At 35.5% G+C, this 20,124-nt stretch overlaps 3 protein-coding genes across 7 annotated transcripts; 2 read left to right on the top strand and 1 right to left on the bottom strand.

The window, feature by feature from the left end:
- The first annotated feature begins 684 nt into the window (after window positions 1–684).
- Window positions 685–8,580, top strand: glo (heterogeneous nuclear ribonucleoprotein glorund). The gene is made up of 9 exons (XM_077431775.1): window positions 685–1,782; window positions 4,578–4,706; window positions 4,787–4,939; window positions 5,634–5,772; window positions 7,103–7,287; window positions 7,363–7,610; window positions 7,687–7,794; window positions 7,866–8,005; window positions 8,135–8,580. The coding sequence occupies exons 1-9, from the start codon at window positions 1,506–1,508 to the stop codon at window positions 8,151–8,153; spliced, it is 1,398 nt and encodes a 465-aa protein (XP_077287901.1). The 5' UTR covers window positions 685–1,505; the 3' UTR covers window positions 8,154–8,580.
- Window positions 8,581–9,198: 618 nt separating this feature from the next.
- Window positions 9,199–13,478, top strand: LOC143913815 (putative carbonic anhydrase 3). The gene is made up of 8 exons (XM_077433831.1): window positions 9,199–9,272; window positions 9,357–9,475; window positions 9,549–9,599; window positions 9,672–9,945; window positions 10,966–11,074; window positions 12,723–12,820; window positions 12,891–13,014; window positions 13,081–13,478. The coding sequence occupies exons 2-8, from the start codon at window positions 9,406–9,408 to the stop codon at window positions 13,282–13,284; spliced, it is 930 nt and encodes a 309-aa protein (XP_077289957.1). The 5' UTR covers window positions 9,199–9,272; window positions 9,357–9,405; the 3' UTR covers window positions 13,285–13,478.
- Window positions 13,297–16,297, bottom strand: LOC143913814 (FAST kinase domain-containing protein 4). 5 transcript variants are annotated; one of them, XM_077433828.1, is made up of 11 exons: window positions 16,206–16,297; window positions 15,758–15,910; window positions 15,491–15,672; window positions 15,132–15,353; window positions 14,872–15,044; window positions 14,555–14,789; window positions 14,338–14,476; window positions 14,035–14,265; window positions 13,880–13,949; window positions 13,697–13,802; window positions 13,297–13,617 (listed from the first exon to the last, which is right to left on the bottom strand). In XM_077433828.1, the coding sequence occupies exons 2-11, from the start codon at window positions 15,906–15,908 to the stop codon at window positions 13,489–13,491; spliced, it is 1,638 nt and encodes a 545-aa protein (XP_077289954.1). In that variant the 5' UTR covers window positions 15,909–15,910; window positions 16,206–16,297; the 3' UTR covers window positions 13,297–13,488. The 5 variants fall into 5 exon arrangements, with proteins under 5 accessions (XP_077289954.1, XP_077289951.1, XP_077289955.1 ...); XM_077433825.1 differs by having other exon boundaries at window positions 15,491–15,675; window positions 16,206–16,296; XM_077433829.1 differs by having other exon boundaries at window positions 16,148–16,282.
- Window positions 16,298–20,124: the final 3,827 nt, after the last annotated feature.

Here is a 20,124-nt window from a genome sequence, read left to right as displayed (position 1 = left end):
ATTTAATTTTTTTTTAAATATTTGCGCCAAAATCATGTCGAAAGATTGAACAGCTGTCAACTGTCACTATCGATAATTGGTCCAAAACAGCAAAGCGGCAGACTCATGGCACGTAATTCGCGTGTATATTTCCACGATGGGCAAAAAAACGGATACGAAACGTTGACGGATGTTGCTGTAAGGTATGAACAGGAAATGTCGGGTACTGCTGTAAGCCTGCCGTGGCGTAAACGTGACGGTTGGTATGAATATACCCATACAAAATGTACCAAAGAATACTGTTCGTACAGCCGGATACCCGCTGAAGTCGGTACGTGCTGACTAGGCATGAACAGACCTTTAAACGCAATTCTCGACTTCACGAATGAAAAATTGCACATCAGATGACGAATAACCTTTCGATGTGCACAGATGCAATTATTAAAATGGTAATTATTAAAATTGAGTTGGATCTTTCTGGTGAGTTTTTAATAATTTAATAAGGAAAAATTCGGAACTAAAGTATCAGAAGCACAGAACGTATACAGGGTAGGTATGTCGGGACTTTGGGTAGATTTCACTTAGTGTAAGTGCGAACAGTGCGCACGCATAAGGTACACGTGTCGTTAATCTGTGGTTCAGTCTGTAAGACAGGGAAGGTATGTTGACCGTATCCCGGTCTAACGAAACACGTGTTGTGTAGTTTGAAAGAGGATCGTTTATTTTAGTTCAATTGGTACAATGGTTATTGTATGTACGAAGAGGTTTCTTCGGAGATGTGATCTAGTTGAACTCTAGAGGCTCACTCTGCCGGTGGAGGTTGCTGCGTTGCTTTATAAACGTTTTGGGTTGAAGTGTGTCGTGTGCACATCTTTTGTTCTTGGTACTCGCGCTGCCCTAGTTATGCTGCGAGCGTGGTTTTATGGGTTCATACGCCTGGACGTAGTTCGTGGTTTTTATGGGTTCAGTGTGTTCTTCCTTTGTTTCCCAGGCACGTGTATAGAAACACGTGTCGACCTTTTGACGAGGCGAGCGTGTGCCATGCGTTAATGACTTTCCTGGATATGTGTCGCAGTGACCTGATGAGATCATTTCAGTTGTACTATATGCCTACAAGTCTGTCTGGCGTTTGTCGATCGTTTGCACCGCATCATATGTACATATTTATTTCATATGTACATATTTTTTCAAAATTAATTTTCCAATAAATCTTTTAATTGTAACTCTATCCTAATTATTATCCTAAGAAAGAAATAATATTTCATAAGATTTTTCGACTTTCGATATGATATGATATGAATGCGCGATAATGATAAGGTCGTGTTTGGGAGTGCTAAGTGTGAAACGCGTCGACGGTCGGCATCGGCGTGTGCAGTTGGGCGAGGGGAAGGGGAGGCGCGAAGAGACAAGGGAGGGGAACGCGGACGGGGAGCGTCGGCGTCTCGTATCTCGTATCTCGTATCTTCATTTGCATTTGCAGCGTCTGTCGTTGCTCGTTGCCCGTTGCTCATTTTCTGCTTCTAGCCATGTTTAGCAGCAACGCTAACGGCAATGGCGACGGAGACGGGGGCGGCGGTGGGGGCGAAGAGAATGGGAGTGGGGGCGGCGCGGGGGGCGGCGGAGGGGAGAGCGGGGGCGACAGCGGCGGCTCGGGCTCCGTCTCGGGCTCGGCGTCGGGCTCCGGCCCCGGCTCCGGCTCCGGCTCGGCTCTGGTGGTGAAGCTGCGAGGACTGCCCTTCTCCACCAACGAGCGGGACGTCATCGACTTCATGGACGGCGTGCAAGTGCTCAACGGCGAACAAGGTCATTTTCATTGTCATTGTCATTGTCATAAATAAACAGCAACTCTTCTACTCTCTAGCCACTCCTACTGATTCATCACCGAGTCAAAACGCCACAAACAAATTAATCACTACTACTAAACTAATCCTTATTATTTACTAGTAGTTTTACTCGGCTTCGCTCGGTATTTGTAATATAAATCGCTTCAACACGGCTGATCTAATACTAAACATTTGGGTAAAAGCCGAGCTTAGGACGGGGGTGGGCCGCTCGGCCCGCTCGGCATTATCATCGGCTGTTGTGTGTGAGTTTGAGTGTAAATAAGAGTATTATAGCAAGTGCAGAAGAAAACGGCTTAGTCGACAGTGCGCAATTATTATTTATTTATTTAATAGTTTTGGACCATTGTGGCATTACAGGAAGAACCTAATGCGCCACAATGGCCTACATTTGAAAAATATATAAAAACAAGTAAACTGTAAATAAAGGAAAAAAGCAAAAGCAGAAAACTTGGTAAAATAAAATAATAATAAAAAAAGTAACAAAAGGAAAATAATACATCATTCAGAGAGAAAAAAAAATAAAAGTGTAAAAATTAAAAATAAAATCCATAAATCCCATTCTTTGTTTACACTGAACAAAATTAAAATAGTATATAAAAATATACAAATGAGAAAGAAAAAGTAAAATAAAATAAAACAAAATATAAATAAAAATAAAATCACAGCGAGGCCCAAATGGAAGAGAGTAGATTAAGATTCCACTCATTCATCACATTCAAATTAAGAAAATAATGATGAGCGCAGGTTACCAGATAATACATAAGAAGAAAGAAAAAGAAAAAGTAAAATAAAATAAAACAAAATATGAATAAAAAATAAAATCACAGCGAGGCCCAAATGGAAGAGAGTAGATTAAGATTCCACTCATTCATCACATTCAAATTAAGAAAATAATGATGAGCGCAGGTTACCACATAAATATGTTAAAATAATATCCGATAATCTACGCTCCCCAAGGTGGAAAATATCACATTCAGGGACAGCAGCAACGATTTCATTGAGAAGTCGAATAGCTCTTGGAATAGGAGCCATTCGAAAAAGAACTGTGCGAGCAGCAGGTACAACCATCAAATGATGATGTCTACCACGCACATAATTATTAGGGACATAAAGTCCCAAAATTATACTATACTATAAAATATATTATACGTACCTATATACAGTATTTAGAATTTTAACCATTTGCCCGCGGCAATAAATATAGCGAACAAGCCCTGTACACGTAAGGGTTGCCGGATGATAATTTGATAAAGGAGGGCAGATGGATCTAAAAAGGAGGATTTTCGAATTTCGAGGATAAACGATTTTTTTTTTATATTTTTAAAATTTATTTTAATCATATTTAGCTGAGCTGCCAATTTTGGAAAGACGTTCTTGGTTTTTTAATAAATAATTAAAAAAATCTTCACATTTCATGTTTTTGAAGTTGTATTGAGTAAGAATTAAAGATTTAACCGACTGCACAATTAGTCTATTCCTCTCTTTGCTCCACTGAGTATTAATCAGTGAAAAAATCAGTTGTTGCTGCCGTCCCTGAATGCGATATTTTCCACCTCGGTAAGCGTAGATTATCGGATATTATTTTATCATATTTATCTGGTAACCTGCGTTCATCATTACTTTCTTAATTTGAATGTGATGTATGAGTGGAATATTAATCTACTCTCTTCCATTTGAGCCTCGCTGTGATTTTATTTTTTATTCATATTTTGTTTTATTTTATTTTACTTTTTCTTTTTCTTTCTCCTTATGTACTATTTAATTTTGTTCAATGTAAACAAAGAATGGGATTTATGGATTTTATTTTTGGTTTTTACACTTTTGTTCATTTTTTTTTCTGATGTATTATTTTTCTTTTGTTACTTTTTTTTAAATTTTATTTTAACATGTTTTCTGCTTTTGCTTTTTGTTTATTTTATATTTTACTTGTTTTATCTTTGTAATTTGTTTTATCTTTATCAAATGTAGGCCATTGTGGCGCATTAGGTTCTTCCTGTAATGCCACAATGGTCAAAAACTATGAAATAAATAAATAAATATAAATAAATTATAAATTAATATAGATAATGGAATAAAATTCTAGAATGCCACGTATTAAAGATTCATAAACAATTTTAAGCACCAACACATTCTGGAAAGGTTTACTAACTCTTAGTAAGAATCCCAGCATTTTTGTGGCCCAAACAAATATTGTCTATGTGTTTAAAACAAAAATTCTTTGAGAACAAGACCCTAAATCGCTAAAATCATCCACTAACTTAAATTCAATACCACGCGGTTGATAGGGATAAACATGTATAATGTGAAACGATTAAGAATCGTCTTTCTTTTGCCGATGTGATTCCAAAATTGCATTTTACATTCAATCATGTTACGATAATTCGCATAGCATTTAATTTATTTACGCATGTTGATAACCTCTTCTACTTAAGGTTTCAGCTATGTTACTTTAAAGGAAAATAGACTTATGGTCGTAAAATTTATCACAAATTTGATTTTTTGATTTGAAATTTATCGCATATAATGTATATATGAATATTAGGTGCTAGCACTCTGTAGTATTTCAATTCGTGTCGATAATGTTCGATACTTTTGCATGTTTTATTCATTTGGGTAGCTAATGTGACGAATATGTGTACACAGCTGATGATACGCAATCTAAACACGTTCCCATTTAATCAATAACAGCCATACTAGATATTTTTATAAAAGTTATGTTCATGTTTTACTTTAATAGAATGTTTTATATTACAGGAATACATTTGACAGAAATCCGACCTGGAAGACTCAGCGGAGAATGCTTTGTAGAACTGGTATCCAAGGATGATTTAGAGCTGGCACTCAAGAAAAACAAGGAGCACATGGGCCCTAGATACATTGAAGGTTTGAATTCTTTGAAGCTGCCTTGTTTTATTGTTTTTTGTTATTGGACTTTTAATGGGTGTTTAATATTTCCATTTTAGTATTTCGTTCAAATGAACAGGAAATGCAATGGGCTCTGAATCACTCACATGTTGGAAATGGTCAGGTTTACATACCAAATAGCAGATTTGTTGTTAAACTAAGAGGACTGCCCTTTGGGTGCTCCAAAAATGAAATTCTTGAATTTTTTGAAGGTATGTTTCCTCTGCTATGTCGTATATTTCTGATTTAGTCTAATTTTCTTACTTTCTCTGTATTTTTATGAAATGAAGATAGGTTTTACTAGTTTACATATCCACTATCTCTCTCTCTCTGTTTACCAATTTTTTAACACTTCATTGGAAGGGGGAGATATTTAATATGTTTTTAAAATCATTTTATATCACATTCACACTCTTATGAAGTATTACACTAACAAATACAAACGAAAATAAAATTCTTCAATTATACATTTTGTACCGAGCCTTTAATTACATATATTGTATTGTCGGAATGATTGTTTGTGTTTGATAGTGTGATTACTTGTTTACACTTGTGAAGAAAAGACTAATTTTAATTTGTATACATAAAATTTATATGCAAGACATTAGAATCAACTTCATAATTTATTATCATTGTTGACAAGTTTTCGATTTGGTAAAAAATTTTGTAAAAAGAGGTTTGTTCAAAAGTGACGAGAGTAATTTGTTACCGTAATGTTGTATTATAAAACTTGTCTTCAATTACAACTTTCATTCCTGAAAGCTAAATAGCAGTTAGCGCTCAAGAATGAAAGATGTGTTAATTTTTGTGAGCGCTTTGGTGTATATAAAGAATGGCACTGATTGTGTGGTGTATTTCTCCTCAAATTGATCGTGTCGTTGGGGCGCGATGGGCTTTGGGGAACAGGGCTGCCGGTATGCACGGATGGGGTGATCTTACTATCGGACCACACTGGCCGGCGCACTGGGGAAGCCTTCGTATTCTTTGTTGACAAGGAGTCTGCGGAGAAGGCACTCGAGAAAGACAGGGAGAAAATAGGACACAGGTGGGGAGGGACAAAACAATATAAACATTTAAAATTCATTTAAGGGCTATCCTACTTTTTTTTCATGTTTTGTCTTTGAATTTCAAATTTTTAAATGAAAATAAAAAATATCAGTGTTGTAATGAAAAAATTCAAAATTAACAAATTCAATCAATTACTTAAAAGTTGCATTATCTTATGTATTCTTAAGTGTAGTTTGTTTTGGTTAACATAAACATGGTCCTCGTTATAAACACATACCTTGATTAAATGGTGTGAGAGTTTTGAATTTAATTACACAAATAATATTTATGTGCTAGATTTTGTAATTTCACTAGAAAAAATAAGATGTAGATAGAAGATGTGGATGGGACTGGCAACTCAGGGTGTTGATCTGTCTTCCTGGTGGGGAAGGTAGGGCATCATGGGAATCTGGGAGGTGAGATAATTTTTATTCGTACTCTGCAAGTGGCACAACGGGGAGGTATAAAATAATTTACTTTTAATTTAAAAATATCAGAAACATAAAGTACTATAATGATGGTGTGATTCGGTTCACACTTTAATTTTAACATTCGAAATTAAAAATATATAATCTCAAGCAAGAGTTTATGCAACAAATATTTTATTTATTCAATTGACTTTCTTTAATAATTACAACACTCATAGTTTTATATTAAAAACATGTATTATACATAATTAAATTTCATCGTAACGAATATTATGAGCGGATAAGATATTTTAGAATTTGGTCATAACAAATGTGAGAAAACATTTTAGCCTTTTCATTATAGTACTAAGTTTAGAAATATATTTATTTTATATAAAATAATTGTTTTTCTCTTAAGAGTTTGTTATAAACTAAGTTTTGTCGTATTTTTTTTTAAAAAATGTTATTTTACAATCAGTTTTGTACAGATTTGATTAATTTCATAAAATTTCTGGAGCTTGTATCTTTATTGTAATATATTAAATTAATTTAACTTTTTAAAAATTAATACACAACTAGTATTTTTCTGTATAATTATTGTACCCTAAAACTCCGAATGACATTAATTACACAGGATAGGTATTTTAATAACTATTTAATAATAAGAGTTACAGTACTGTAAATACTTTTAACTCAGTAAACATAACAAAATACGTTGAAAATAAACAGACGATGCTTAAATATATTAAAAATAATGAATCTCATGTAGAGATGAACAGTTTTAGAGAAAATATTTTTAAGAACTCGTAATAAATATTTTTTAATATGCATTTTATGTCATTCACTTGATAATTATCCACTGTTTTTAAACTGTCGGTTAGAATAAACTCTAAGCTCGATGTTTTTGAATTTATGACGCAGGTATATAGAAATATTCAGAAGTTCAGTGTCTGAAGTGCACCAGTTTATGGCAAATGATAATGGTGGCGGAGGTAACATGGGTGGACCGCGTCCCACACCCCGTCCACGTCCATACGATCGGTTCAACAACCACTATGGAAACGGAGAAAGAATGCGTCCTCCGCCGCTACGTGGATTCAGAAACAGTTAGTGCTATTTATTATCTTTCATTTTCATTCATTGTATTCAACGATATCGGCATTCATTTTTTTGACTTTTAGATTTCAACGACGGCGGAAACTTCTGGCGTGGAGGCTCCGGAGGTGGTGGAAGTGGTGGCGGCGGCGGCGGTGGAGGCGGCATAGGACCGTGGAGACATGGAGGAGGCGGTGGCGGAGGAGGTGGTGGTGGTGGTGGCGGCGGCGGCTGCAGCGGCGGTGGTGGTGGAGGAGACAGAGGTGGTTCAGGAGGTCACTGTGTTCACATGAGAGGACTGCCGTTCAAAGCCACGCCTGCTGATATTGCTTACGTACTATATTTTTATTATCATTGCTACTTTTTATTCTTATTGCGACCGTTTATTGTACCGAAATTGATGATTGCAGTTCTTCAAACCGATGCGGCCGCTCGACATTAATATCATATACGATAACAACAATCGACCGTCTGGAGAAGCAGACGTTGAATTTGAATGCCATGAAGATGCCATTAGAGTAAGCTTAGCGACAAATTTTGCATCATTTGTGCTCGTATGGTCTTTTTTTTGACTTTGGTTCTGTTTTAGGGCATGAGAAAGGATAAGAGTTGTATGGAGCATCGTTACATTGAGTTGTTTTTGAACTCTTCTCCGGGTGGAGGCCGTGGAAGTGGCGGTGGCGGTGGCGGTGGCGGTGGAGGATTCGGTGGACGACCACCGAGGCAAATGTAATGTATTTACTGTATCTGGATAGCATCACATTTTCTTTGACGTATTAGCTTTAAACTTTTTGCATTGAATTTTGACTTTTTTAAAAATATTTTTGTGATGTTAATCGGTGTGCTTGTATGTTTCAGGGAAAGGAATTGGTGGTGAAGACATTTCTGCTAAGATGTAATTCAAGAGTACATATATTGTTTTTCATGAAATATTTTTTATATTGCATTTTGATATTGAATGGTCAAGTCTCGTGTGAAGTGTGAACGAATGTGATGGTATTTTTCATGCTAGTTGTATTCAACATTTCATATTGAAAGTTTGATGTATAAGTAGTAAACGAACGTATAATTTCACGAATACTTCTTAGTATAACTTTTATTTTTTTAATTAAGTGAGACCATAGCGTTCAATTTATTTTGATCGCCTTTTTTTTATTATATATCTTGACAACTTGAAAAATCACACTTTTATGTTAAAAATTAAGTGTGCAGATTTTGCCAATATACTATTTTAACCAAAATGTATATTCATCCTAATTGTAAAAACTCATTTGTATTTACTAATAAAAAAAATAAGTGAATTTATATTTTTTTATTTTGAAACCATTTCCCACTTTACAATATTATTTGGTGTATTTATCACTATCTGTTGTTATTATTTTATTTATTATTTTCATTTAGTAATAAAATAATTTTCAAGAATTGTCTCTTACTATATACTGCCTTTGAATTACATCATGAGCCGTGACTCAAATTTAGTGCTAACAAATTTGAATCATTTGTCATGCGGTGTTCGTGAATAGGAAATTGGGTAATTGCTTGATCTCTATATCCTTTTTAAATCACAGCTTAAACGGTCCTGAATAAGGTTATCAAATTGAAATTGTACAAGTGAAACTCAACTTCGAATACATTTAACAAATCTTAATACATTTTTTTCAACGGACTTAAAACACATGTAGCTTAAAGTGGATATTGAACTTATCGATGAATTTTTAACAATTGATTTATTACTGGACGTAATTGGTTCGGACATGCAATGACTACCATAATGCTTAGCTTTCATGAGAAATTGAAAATATTCGTGGAATGCGTAACTTTAGATACTGTTAACCATTTTTGGATGGTCAACCCCTGATAACTATGCATGATCGTTTCTAAATGGTCGAATCAGCACACAGCTTACAATTTGCTATCAAATTAACGTTCAGTCAAGCAGTGTTACACAGAACACGATCAGGTACAACACATCTTCGATATAATATTACTTCAAAAGGTGAATATGTACCAGCAATGGTACTTATGGATTGTATCTTTTTGATTTTGTATTTATCGTAGTTTTTTTGTAAATTTTTTTTAGATGATACGGATCCGATAGACTTAGTGAAATTAGTTCTTCCAATTCTTGAATGAATACAATGGTTTTAATAAACATGATTAAAAAGAGCATATTGTTACAATTTTTATTAATGCATTCGGGTAAGAATTACTCGTTAATTTAACAACAGTGATAGGAATATGATTATTTGAATACGTAGTTTGTATATTTCAGTTTTTTCGGATCATTCTGAAAATTCACCTACTTGGTTTTATCCTGCTGACGGTATTAAATTTTTAATTTGTGTTGAATTACACGCATTATAATTGAATATATGTAGATGGATACAATTTATAGGAGTAGAAAGATGGACAGGATCGTGCAAAGGAAAAAGGCAATCGCCTATAGATATCAAAGATTTCGATATAGAACAAGAAAAATCGACAACTTTTCAACTTCTCAATTATGAAAAAGCGATCGTAGCAGAAGCTGAAAACAATGGTCATACAGTTCAGATGAACGTCAATTCTGCCGACAATCTGCACATAGTCGGTGGAGGTATAAGAGGAAAATACCAATTAAAACAAATTCATTTCCATTGGGAATCTGAACACACCTTGGATGGAAAGAGGTAACTTAGCAGTGTTTATTAACCCTTTGAGTGCTGACGCTTCTCTGTTGAAAGTCCGCCATGCTGAAAATTTCGACAACATTTCCAACTAGAATCATTTAGAAATCCAATAGAAAGCAGGTATAAAAATTGTAGCTAATCAAAACAAACTCTAGATAACTACCGCTGTGGGTTTTGAGTTTTGTAAAGGTGTGTTTAGACCAGAGAGATGTAATAAGAATAGAGGGGCCCTTACGAATAAATAATTGTTGTTAATTTTACGTGGTACTTCTCTATAAATACGCTACATCGCACGGAATACAATCGGATCAATTTACTTATAAAAATGTATCCCATGTTGTTTTTTAGTGCATTGTGCAATTTTTACCGATGCTTACCCATCTTGCGAGTAATATAAACAAACAGAGAATTTTTTATCGGACATACGTCGAGCACCAAGCTTCAAATACGACTGATGCTAAAATTATTTAGATCTGTCCGTGGACAGAATGTCACTTGACAACAATATAACACCTAAAGCCACTTCTATTAATATTACATTTCTCTGGTTTAGACTCTCTAATAAATCTTGCAACATTATAAAATAAAAAGAAGTCTTTTAATGAATGTATTTTTTCAAAACTAGTTCCATCTTCTTCATTGTTAAAATTTAATGCTCACAATCTAAATGCCAAGCCACCATCTAAAATACTCGGCAGTTAGAGATTTCCATCTGGAAATTTTGCTATGGTTATAAATTCAGAAATTACGGTGTTAACTAGTCTTTATAAACGTTGAAAAATGAATGACATGGATTATACGACCCATGTTCAATGTATTTTTTATTCAATGCTACCTGGAAAGGCTTATCGGGTTAATATTTGTGTTTATCTTTTATATACTCAAAAAAATAACGCCTATCGGCGTATTTCAGGCTCATGGCCTTGTTGGCAAAAAGCCGATCAGCGTTCGTCAGCATTCAAAGGTTTGAGCAATACTAAGTTTTCAATACATTTTTAAATATTCAGTGAATTATTTCAGATATCCATTAGAAGTGCACTTTGTTCATGTATCGAATACACGTAGACATCGCCGTCATAGTAATACCGTTGATGATAATGATATACATGTTCTTTCCGGATTATATTACGTAAGTGATATGTTGGGTTGTTATACTGAAGTGTTGAAAGCTTGCAAAGCTCCCTTAACTCAACCGCTATGTTTTATCTTCAATTTGTCATTGCATTTGGAAATTTTTCCTGATTTTTGGGAAATCACAAAAATTATTACCATTTTTAAAAAAGGTGACAGTTTATCAATTATAAATTATAGACCGGTTGCGCTTCTTTCTGCTCCTGCCAAGGTGTTCGAGGCAATTTTGCATCGGTATATCTACAATCACTGTGAAGCGTATTTGATCGACCAACATGGGTTTAGACGTTCTCGTTCAACAGTCACTAATTTATTATGTTTTTTCAATTATGTAATCAAATCAGTTGACGCGGGAAACCAAGTTGATGTAGTATATACCGATTTCATGAAGGCCTTTGATATGGTGGACCATAATGTTTTGGTTTATCAAATGGCTTGATGCAACTTATACAAAATTACTTTGAAAATCGGAGGCAATTTGTCTATTATCACCCCAATTCCTCAAGTGAGTTTATTTCACATTCTGGGGTACCTCAAGGGTCCAACTTAGGGACATTATTCTTTTTGATTTACATTAATGACATTTCCAAAATAATTAAGTATTCAGACTCTTTTATTCGCTGATGACCTTAAACTTTTTAAGACAGTTAAGACTCATAGTGACGCAGTCCTTCTCCAGTTGGACTTAGATGCGCTAGTCAAGTTGGTCTGTCGAAAATAAATTATCTTTTAGCATTCAAAAATGCTGTGTCCTCAATGTGACGCTTGATTTGTCCCTATCGCCTAAGTGGTGTTGAATTAAAGTTTGTGGATGAATTTTGTGATTTGGGGGTCTTGTTCTCAAATAATTTTCAATTTAAACGACACATAGACAATATTTGTTTGCGAGTCACAAAAATGCTTGAATTCTTACTACGAGTTAGTAAACCTATCCAGAGTGTGTTGGTGCTTAAAATTCTTTATGAATCTCTAGTATGTAGCATTCTAGAATTTTCTTCCATTATATGGAGTCCTACCCATATACATATGTAACTCATTCATCGAAGATTGAGAGAATCCAAAAACGGTTTCTCAGATATCTTTATATGAAACGGTTTGGTTATTATCCTAGTGCATTCCTATCAGGGGCGTTGGGTTTCAACTCATTGGAGTTTCGTCGGGATATGTTACTGGGAAGGCACTTTTTTAAGCTGTTGAATGGGATAATACACAATCCTCAGTTCTTAATGAATTTAGGTTTTATGCACCTAGTAAATTCAGGGACCTGAGGAATCGTGATTTGTTTGTTCCTCCTGTGGCTCGCACAAATATGTTGGCAATGGCCCTTATATCTAGGGAGATATATCTGCTCAATCGGATTGCTGGTGAAATTAACCTCTTCAATATAAACTATGGTAATCTGGTTGAGTGGTTGTTGAGGAATGCCAGTGGTTGATTTTGCCAATTTTAAATGTGAATGATTGTTATTTTTATGATTTTATGATTATAATGATGTTGTGTTATTATTATTGTTATTATGTTTGAATGATTATGTTATTATTATTGAATGATTGGCCACAGTGAGGCGTTGGAGCTCTCTGTAATGTCACTGTGGCTAATATGTTAGATAAAATAAAAATTTGATATCGTTTTATGTATGTTCTCAGGTTAATAAGAATAATAACACTGAATTAAATACATTTTTCAAATCGTTGATGAGTGTGTCACACTTGGGTGAAAAGAGTAAAATGGAAATCGTGCCAAGGTAATCACGATCGTACGTATATATGAATAAATGGGGATTTTAAATAACCAACGATTTATGTTTGATTCAGGTATTTGTTGCCGAAAGATGTGGATGAATTCTTTCGATATGAAGGCTCCTTAACGGTTCCGAGCTGTAGTGAAAATGTGGAGTGGACAGTATTCTATTCAAAAGTGCCCATATCAAACCAACAGGTTCGTTTTGATCGTTTTTGTTAATGTATGTCGATATATTTTAAATGTAACATTTTTGGTTTTTAGTACGAAATCATAAGAGGTATGGAAACTGTAAATGGATCGTTTAGTACCAATTATCGTCGTACTCAACCACTGAATGATCGGCGATTAAAGCTGCTGTATATTCATAGTAGTAGTAGAAAGCTGTACGAATCCTTCAATGTTTTAATTGCTTTGGTATTCATATTGATTATGTTCAACATATTACATTTTGAAAATTTTCGATGAAAAAAAGTAATTTAAAAAGTTTTCGAACAGATATTTATTGGTAATTCTACGACACATTCATAATTTCACTATATATTTATATTGAAAATATTTTTGTAATACTATTGTGTTGATCTGAAAATGGGATGTTTATAAAATTGTTAATGCAGTTTTTTATATACAAAATAAATAAACTTAACAACTACACGATGTTTATCATTTGTATCATTTCTTTAATGAAGAACTATTTTCCTTAACAATTTCTTTTAATTTGTTTTCAATATATTGCACTCTGTTCACTAGTTTATCTCGTGGGTTAAAATCTGTATATAGTATTAACAATACCTTAAATTTCTGAAAATGGAAATAAAATTTCTATTGTGAAATTGATTGTGATAAATAAATAGAATAAATGTACGGTAAAATTAAGTACCTGGGCTTCTAATAGCCGTTTGTACAAGACTACTTGTCCTAAAGGATCCATCGTATTTTTACATAAATCATGATAATCCAAAGCCAACATTGCCACTCTTGTCAAACTAAAAACATAAAATATAAAATTAAATATGTATTTATATGTAAAATAATGATAACATTTTTAAGTATCATGACCAACTTTTTCTTTTGGCTGATATCGGAATTTACAGGATGAGGATTACATTTCGGGTCAAGAATACACATAGCATCTGAAATAGAAAAAAAATACAATTAAAATATTAACAAGAAGAGTAAATAATATACTTAATTTGTAAATATATTTAGAAATCTCACCAAAAAGGAAGCCCATTTCAGAATTACAATTTTTTTTAATGTTTGTTTCTGATGATAGTAAACTTTTTAAAGTTCCGTGTAATAAAGCGACAAATTCCTGTTTTTCTTTGGAATAGGAAAATTTGAATTGTTTTAAAAGGTCTTTTGGTAACATCGGACCTTTATAATTATTCATTACTGATGCGTAACCATTAATATTGGAAAGTTTTTTTTGACACGGAAATGGAATTTCTAAAAAAATAAACCACATTATACTATCGAATATACAAAAATAAAATATAATTGCAGTAAAATATATTAAACCTCCATCTACTTTCAAACTTTCAACAAATTCAATATTTAATATTGAAGTGACATGTTCTTCGTTGATATGTTCGAGTACTAATAATGACCAAACATAATCCAACCAATTACTTGGTTTTACGAGATCCATTTTTGTTAGCTAAAATAATCACAAATATAATTAATAAGAACAATACAAATACTCAAATTAAGTATGTATTATTTTTTAAACTATTACCTTGACTAATTTCTGAATGTCTATATTCGACGGATTGTAATTGAGAGTAGCCATTGTAAGAACAATGGAAAATATATCTTGAGATCTTACTGTTTCAATATTAGGTAATACCCATGAAATTAGGTTATCCATTAATTTTTCATTTTTATATTTCAATATGCCGAAGCTTGTAACAATTGAGCCAATAACTGAAGACCTGTCTGCTTGAAGGAGTGGAATATTTTCTTGAATATCGCTGAAAGCACATTTGTCGTTGATCAAATTTCTTAAAAGCTTAGTAATATCATACAATAAGAATGAAAACACAGATACTATACTTGCAGATGCGATCCATCAGTACAGGGTCTGGAAAACTGAGGGACGCCATTGAAAACAGAAGATCAGCGCATTTTTTAATATCAATAATATCAGCATGTCTTGAAATGTTAAATGACAATGTCCTCAATAAAGGAGTAGAACGACGTTTTTTTTGTGATAAAGCTGACATGACCTACACATATGAGTAATGATAACAATTCAAGGGCACGCTGATTTGAAAAAAAGTGCATCCATTTAAGTAAGACTGATTGAAACTCACTTTAATCATTTGTGGAATGTTCAAATTAGAAATTAATCTGGCTGCTTCGTCATCTCCTTTGATTTCTAATACTGTGTCCAAATCTTCAGACTTGGATTTAGTTGTGATATTATGTTTCGATTTTCCTAACATTTTGCACATTTGTAAGAATCTAGGATCAGTATCAAAGTCGGCTAGTTTTACTTTCTGAGTTGTCGCCCAGTTGGCTAATGTTGTTATAATCTGTTACGAAAATAATAACATTAATCACTAAGAAGATGTGTGTTTAACTGATTTTATCAATCCATTCCGATGATAAAGTTATTTATTTTAGAAAATTCTAAGCGATATGAATTTGATCGGATTACATTCAATCTTACCTTCAATGACTCCTGACGTGTAACTTTCCTTTCACTTATGGCTAAAAGGGTAGCTACATCAGACGCCCCTTCAATTTCATTTTTTATGATAGTACGCAGCTCCAAAAATTGGTTCATCGACAGTTTTGAGTTAGATGTATTTGATTCAGTATTCAATGTTTCAAAAACGGATGCAACGAGTCCTGCTTGCCGTAAAAGGTTTACTATTAAAAAAATTCTATACATATATACACGTAAGTTTGTTGCAACAACTATATATATATATACTTGAACTGTTTTCGGTCTTAGAATCTCTGGAATCCTGAATGGTAGGATCAGGTAAGGGTACAGAAGTCTGTGCCGCACGATTGATTATATATAATGGGCGGGGATCGTGCGCCCACCACCAAATTTGACGACGTATAGCTAACTTCAACATATCTGTGAAAAATGGACACAAGTTAAATGCTGAGTTACAAGTGAAACGACCTAGTCATACATTCATTTGCAAACGTGGTGAGAGTACTTGTGTATAAACACAAGGGGACAAAAGCATTCTGTCATTGAGGTTCTAATATATGTACTTACATCACTCGAACGTGTTTTAAGGTTATGGTACATACTCGAAAATATTTATCTACAATGATCAACGATTTAAAAGACCTGAATAAAACTTACTGTGAATCAGCTGGAATATATACTAGAAATTCAAGAATTGATAATTTTTAATTACAACCTGCACAATTCGGCGAATGAAAACAGGTAGTCAAAAATGACACATTGCCATAGTGAAAAATTACAATCTAGCCAGATAACTTTTTGGCCGAAATTGAAAATTTATCGTCTATTTAAATCATTCAAAAATTGTGATTAGAGCAATAATGAATGACATTTTTTTTATTTTCAGCCATTTAAATAGATGAAATTTGTTTTATTACGTTCACAAAGTTCTTTTAATCTTTTTTCTGACGATAGGGAGGATGATGTTTGTAAATTATGGTAAACCACCGATTTGATATATTGGGTAAACGGATTATTTCGCACATTGGGATAGTGCATGCGACAATCGTTGCCATGAAAATTGCGAATACGGAATGTCTGGAACTTGAATTCTCGTTAGTATGATAGTTGGCGTGTATAGCTCTCGATGAATGGAATTTTTGGGTGCCAGACGTTCCGTAATCGAGATACGGACGTGCGTAAGATCAATTATAATCATCGAACCGATATAGATGCGCCTTCACTTGTCAAAAATTTTACCATAAAAACGAGTCCAAAGTAGCAAAAAAATGTACCGGATCCAATAGTCGTTCGTTGATTGTGGTCAGTGTAAGTTGTCTGTATTTATTCTAGTGTGACGTGTTTTTCATTCGCTTCACCTTTTGGTCTGACACTATTCCCTACATTCTTCCGATCGGTTTGAAACTTTGCCATTCTGCGCGGTTTATTTACCGATAGAAATTTATTAATGTCTGATGAAGTTTGCCACCAAATATTTTTCATTTTCTTCTTGAAGCTGCATGTGTGCGAGGGCGGGATGTACAACACACACGTTTGTAATGCCACCTCTCCACTTGGGGCATCATTGCCGAACAATCCGCAAATATTGCGGGGGGGGGGGCAACATTATTAGACCCTCTTTGTGGAAGTGAAAGTAGAAAATTCCAAAAAAAAATTCTTTGTTGTATACTCTCTTTAATCATTATACGCACTTCAATTTTATCTAAACATAAGAAAAAGACAAAGATGGAATAGAGTACATATTGTGTTTCATTCGACAATTCAGTTCGCTGAAGTATGAAACCTTATATAATACATTTGTCACGTAATCCCTTAATTTTAGTTGTATGTACAACCAACATGTCAAAAATAAAAATTTATATCAGTAAACACATTTTATTTTCCATAAATACATATTTACATATTATTCAAAGATATTACATTGAACTGAAAATTTACAATATAATATTTAAAATACGAAGCTTAATTTAAAAATGAAAGCAAATTCTCATGCAGAATATAATGTGTATATTTAGGACCGAAATAGAAATCGGATAAAAACTGAAGCGAAGGAGCTTCTCTCTTTCCACAAGAACCGCAACGTCTACATACAGATCAAAGAGGGCATTCTATTGATCCTTTCTTTGACCAACGAGGTAAGATAAGAATTGGGAATAATTAAAACCGCCGAATGCAGGTGCCAAAACATAGACATGTAAACCAACGCACGGAATAAGAGGAAGATTCCACGAGTAGATACCGAAAAGACAAAGAAAAAAGCTAAAAAAGCTTTTCAACAAATATATACAGGAGACTGCATCAACAAAGAAAGCCCGTCGGGTTTTGCAAAGGGACACAAAACCCAACTGTTAACCTGAATAATTGTAGGACGAATGAAATAAAATGCCGAATAGAGAAAGCCTTTTATGGCGACTTTTATTCGGCTAAAAAAAGTCATATGTAGCTGTGAATTATCCTTTAAAATCCATATGAGGATAATGAGATACTATGTGTTCTCAATTCACTTATACGGAGTGAAAGCGTGGACCCTCACTGAAACTATTATAAAAAATTAGAAACATTTGAAATTTAGATCTATAGACGAATGATTCGTATAAGCGGGGCAGATACGGTTACAAATGAGTGTGTTTTTTCTTGAATGAATAAAACAAAAGAAATCATCAACACCACCATGAGACGAAAACTTGAATACTTTAGTCACGTAATGCGACACCCTGATACATACATATCTACTCCTGCATCTCAGTATTCAAGGGAAGATGTGCGAAATGATAGGCCCCTGAAGAAGGACGTTTTGGCTGAAAAACCCGAGGCAGTAGTTCAACCAAAATACCACTGCATTGTTCCGGGCGGTGGCCAATAAAATCATAACTGAAAACTTGATTGCCATCGTCTGGTAACGGATATAGCGCTAGGAGAAGATTGCAACTATACCGCGCCCAAAAAACGAAGCGATAACACTCAAGCGAAAAAAATACATATGCGGATATTCTTAAAAAATAGAACCACCGTAACTGGATGTAAGGTGGATCGTATAAGGAAAACCCGGAGCGGAATGATCATAAAACTCAGCAGTTTGGCTTAATGGTAGCGTATATATGTAATTAGCACCACTGAGACCGAAGGGAATCGGTTTGGTTCACCACCGATTTTGTCCCATCTGGTTGAAAGGACCGAAAATCAGCCCTGTAGAAGAACTGAAGAGCAGCTCCCTGAAAGGAATGAATATCAACCTCTTGAAAGGGCCGAAAAACAGCCCTGTAGAAGAACTGATGAAGACCCCTTTGGAAAAATGATTGAGCAGCATCCTACAACGTCTTCAATTGGCCGATGGAGTTCGCGGGCCCCAGAAGATGATCCTTGCCGAGTTACAGGTGTCGCTGAAACATCGCACGATACCTACTACCTTCATGATATTCCCGGATGCCCGCAATGGAGAAACCTTGCTGGGCATGGACTTCGTGAGGGTCGCAGGACTTCTCATGGACTACGAACATGGCACGTGGGGGTTTGGACGTGACCCAACAACCCGTTACCCCATGTAGTACGAACACGACCGCACCGACGTGAAATGTGCCGCCGTGAGCCATCTCCGAGAAGACGAAGGAGCTGTGCTAAGCCCGGACGAGCGGTCGTAGCTAGAGGCCACGGTTCATCAGCATGAAGACATTTTCATGCCAGGGGGAGCACCCACGGAACATGCGACTCATACAATCGACACCGGAACGAGCGCCTCCATCTCTGTTCCACTGTACCGTCTCACGCCCGCAAAGAAACAGATCCTGAAAGCGGAGCTAGACAATATGCTGGTCGACGGCATAGTTGAAGAATGCGACTCCGCATGGACGTCGCCCGTAGTGCTGATCCCCAAGAAGGATCAGTCCGTTTTTGCGTGGACTATCGGCGCATTAACGCCATCACCACAACGGACAGCTACCCCCTCCCATTGATCGACGAAGTTGGTGCAGTCAACGAGGAAGGGCTGCTACCTGAGCACCACCGACTTGAAGGCGGGTTACTGGCAGGTCAAAGTGGTGGAGGCCGATCGGGACAAGACGGCATTCACCACCCCGTATGGCACCTACCGTTGATTGACCGGTTCCGGACCGGTCTGAAGCGCGACGTATTATTGTTAGCGTACTTAGACGATCTACTCGTCATGTCAGAAACTTTGACGCAACACTTGGACGACCTACAGGCCGTCTTTGAGCGCCTGAGACAGTTTAACTTACGTGCGAATCGGGAGAAGTGCGTGTTCGTACGAGAAAAGGTGAAGTTCCTGGGACACATAATCTCGGCGGAAGGAATACGTCCGGACCCGGAAAAGGTGGAAGCTACTCACAGCCGTTCGTCTTACGAACCGATGCCAGCAATTATGCATTAGGAGCCGTCATACTAAAAGGACAGGGAAGTGAAGAGCGACCCATCGAATACGCGAGCCGCTTATTGATTCCCGCTGAACGCAACTACTCCACAACAGAGAGAGAGGCTCTCGCCGTGGTGTGGTCCGTGGAGAAATTTCGCGGCTACATCGACGGACATGCGGTCGTCATCGGCAGCGATCACCAACCACTGTGGTGGCTGATGACGCTCAAGTCCCCGACGGGTAGCCTGGTACGTTGGGCAAGCGTTTG

The sequence above is a fragment of the Arctopsyche grandis genome, chromosome 6, assembly GCF_051622035.1.
Source record: "Arctopsyche grandis isolate Sample6627 chromosome 6, ASM5162203v2, whole genome shotgun sequence".
Lineage (NCBI taxonomy): Eukaryota > Metazoa > Arthropoda > Insecta > Trichoptera > Hydropsychidae > Arctopsyche > Arctopsyche grandis.
This window is presented reverse-complemented; position numbering and strand designations above follow the sequence as displayed.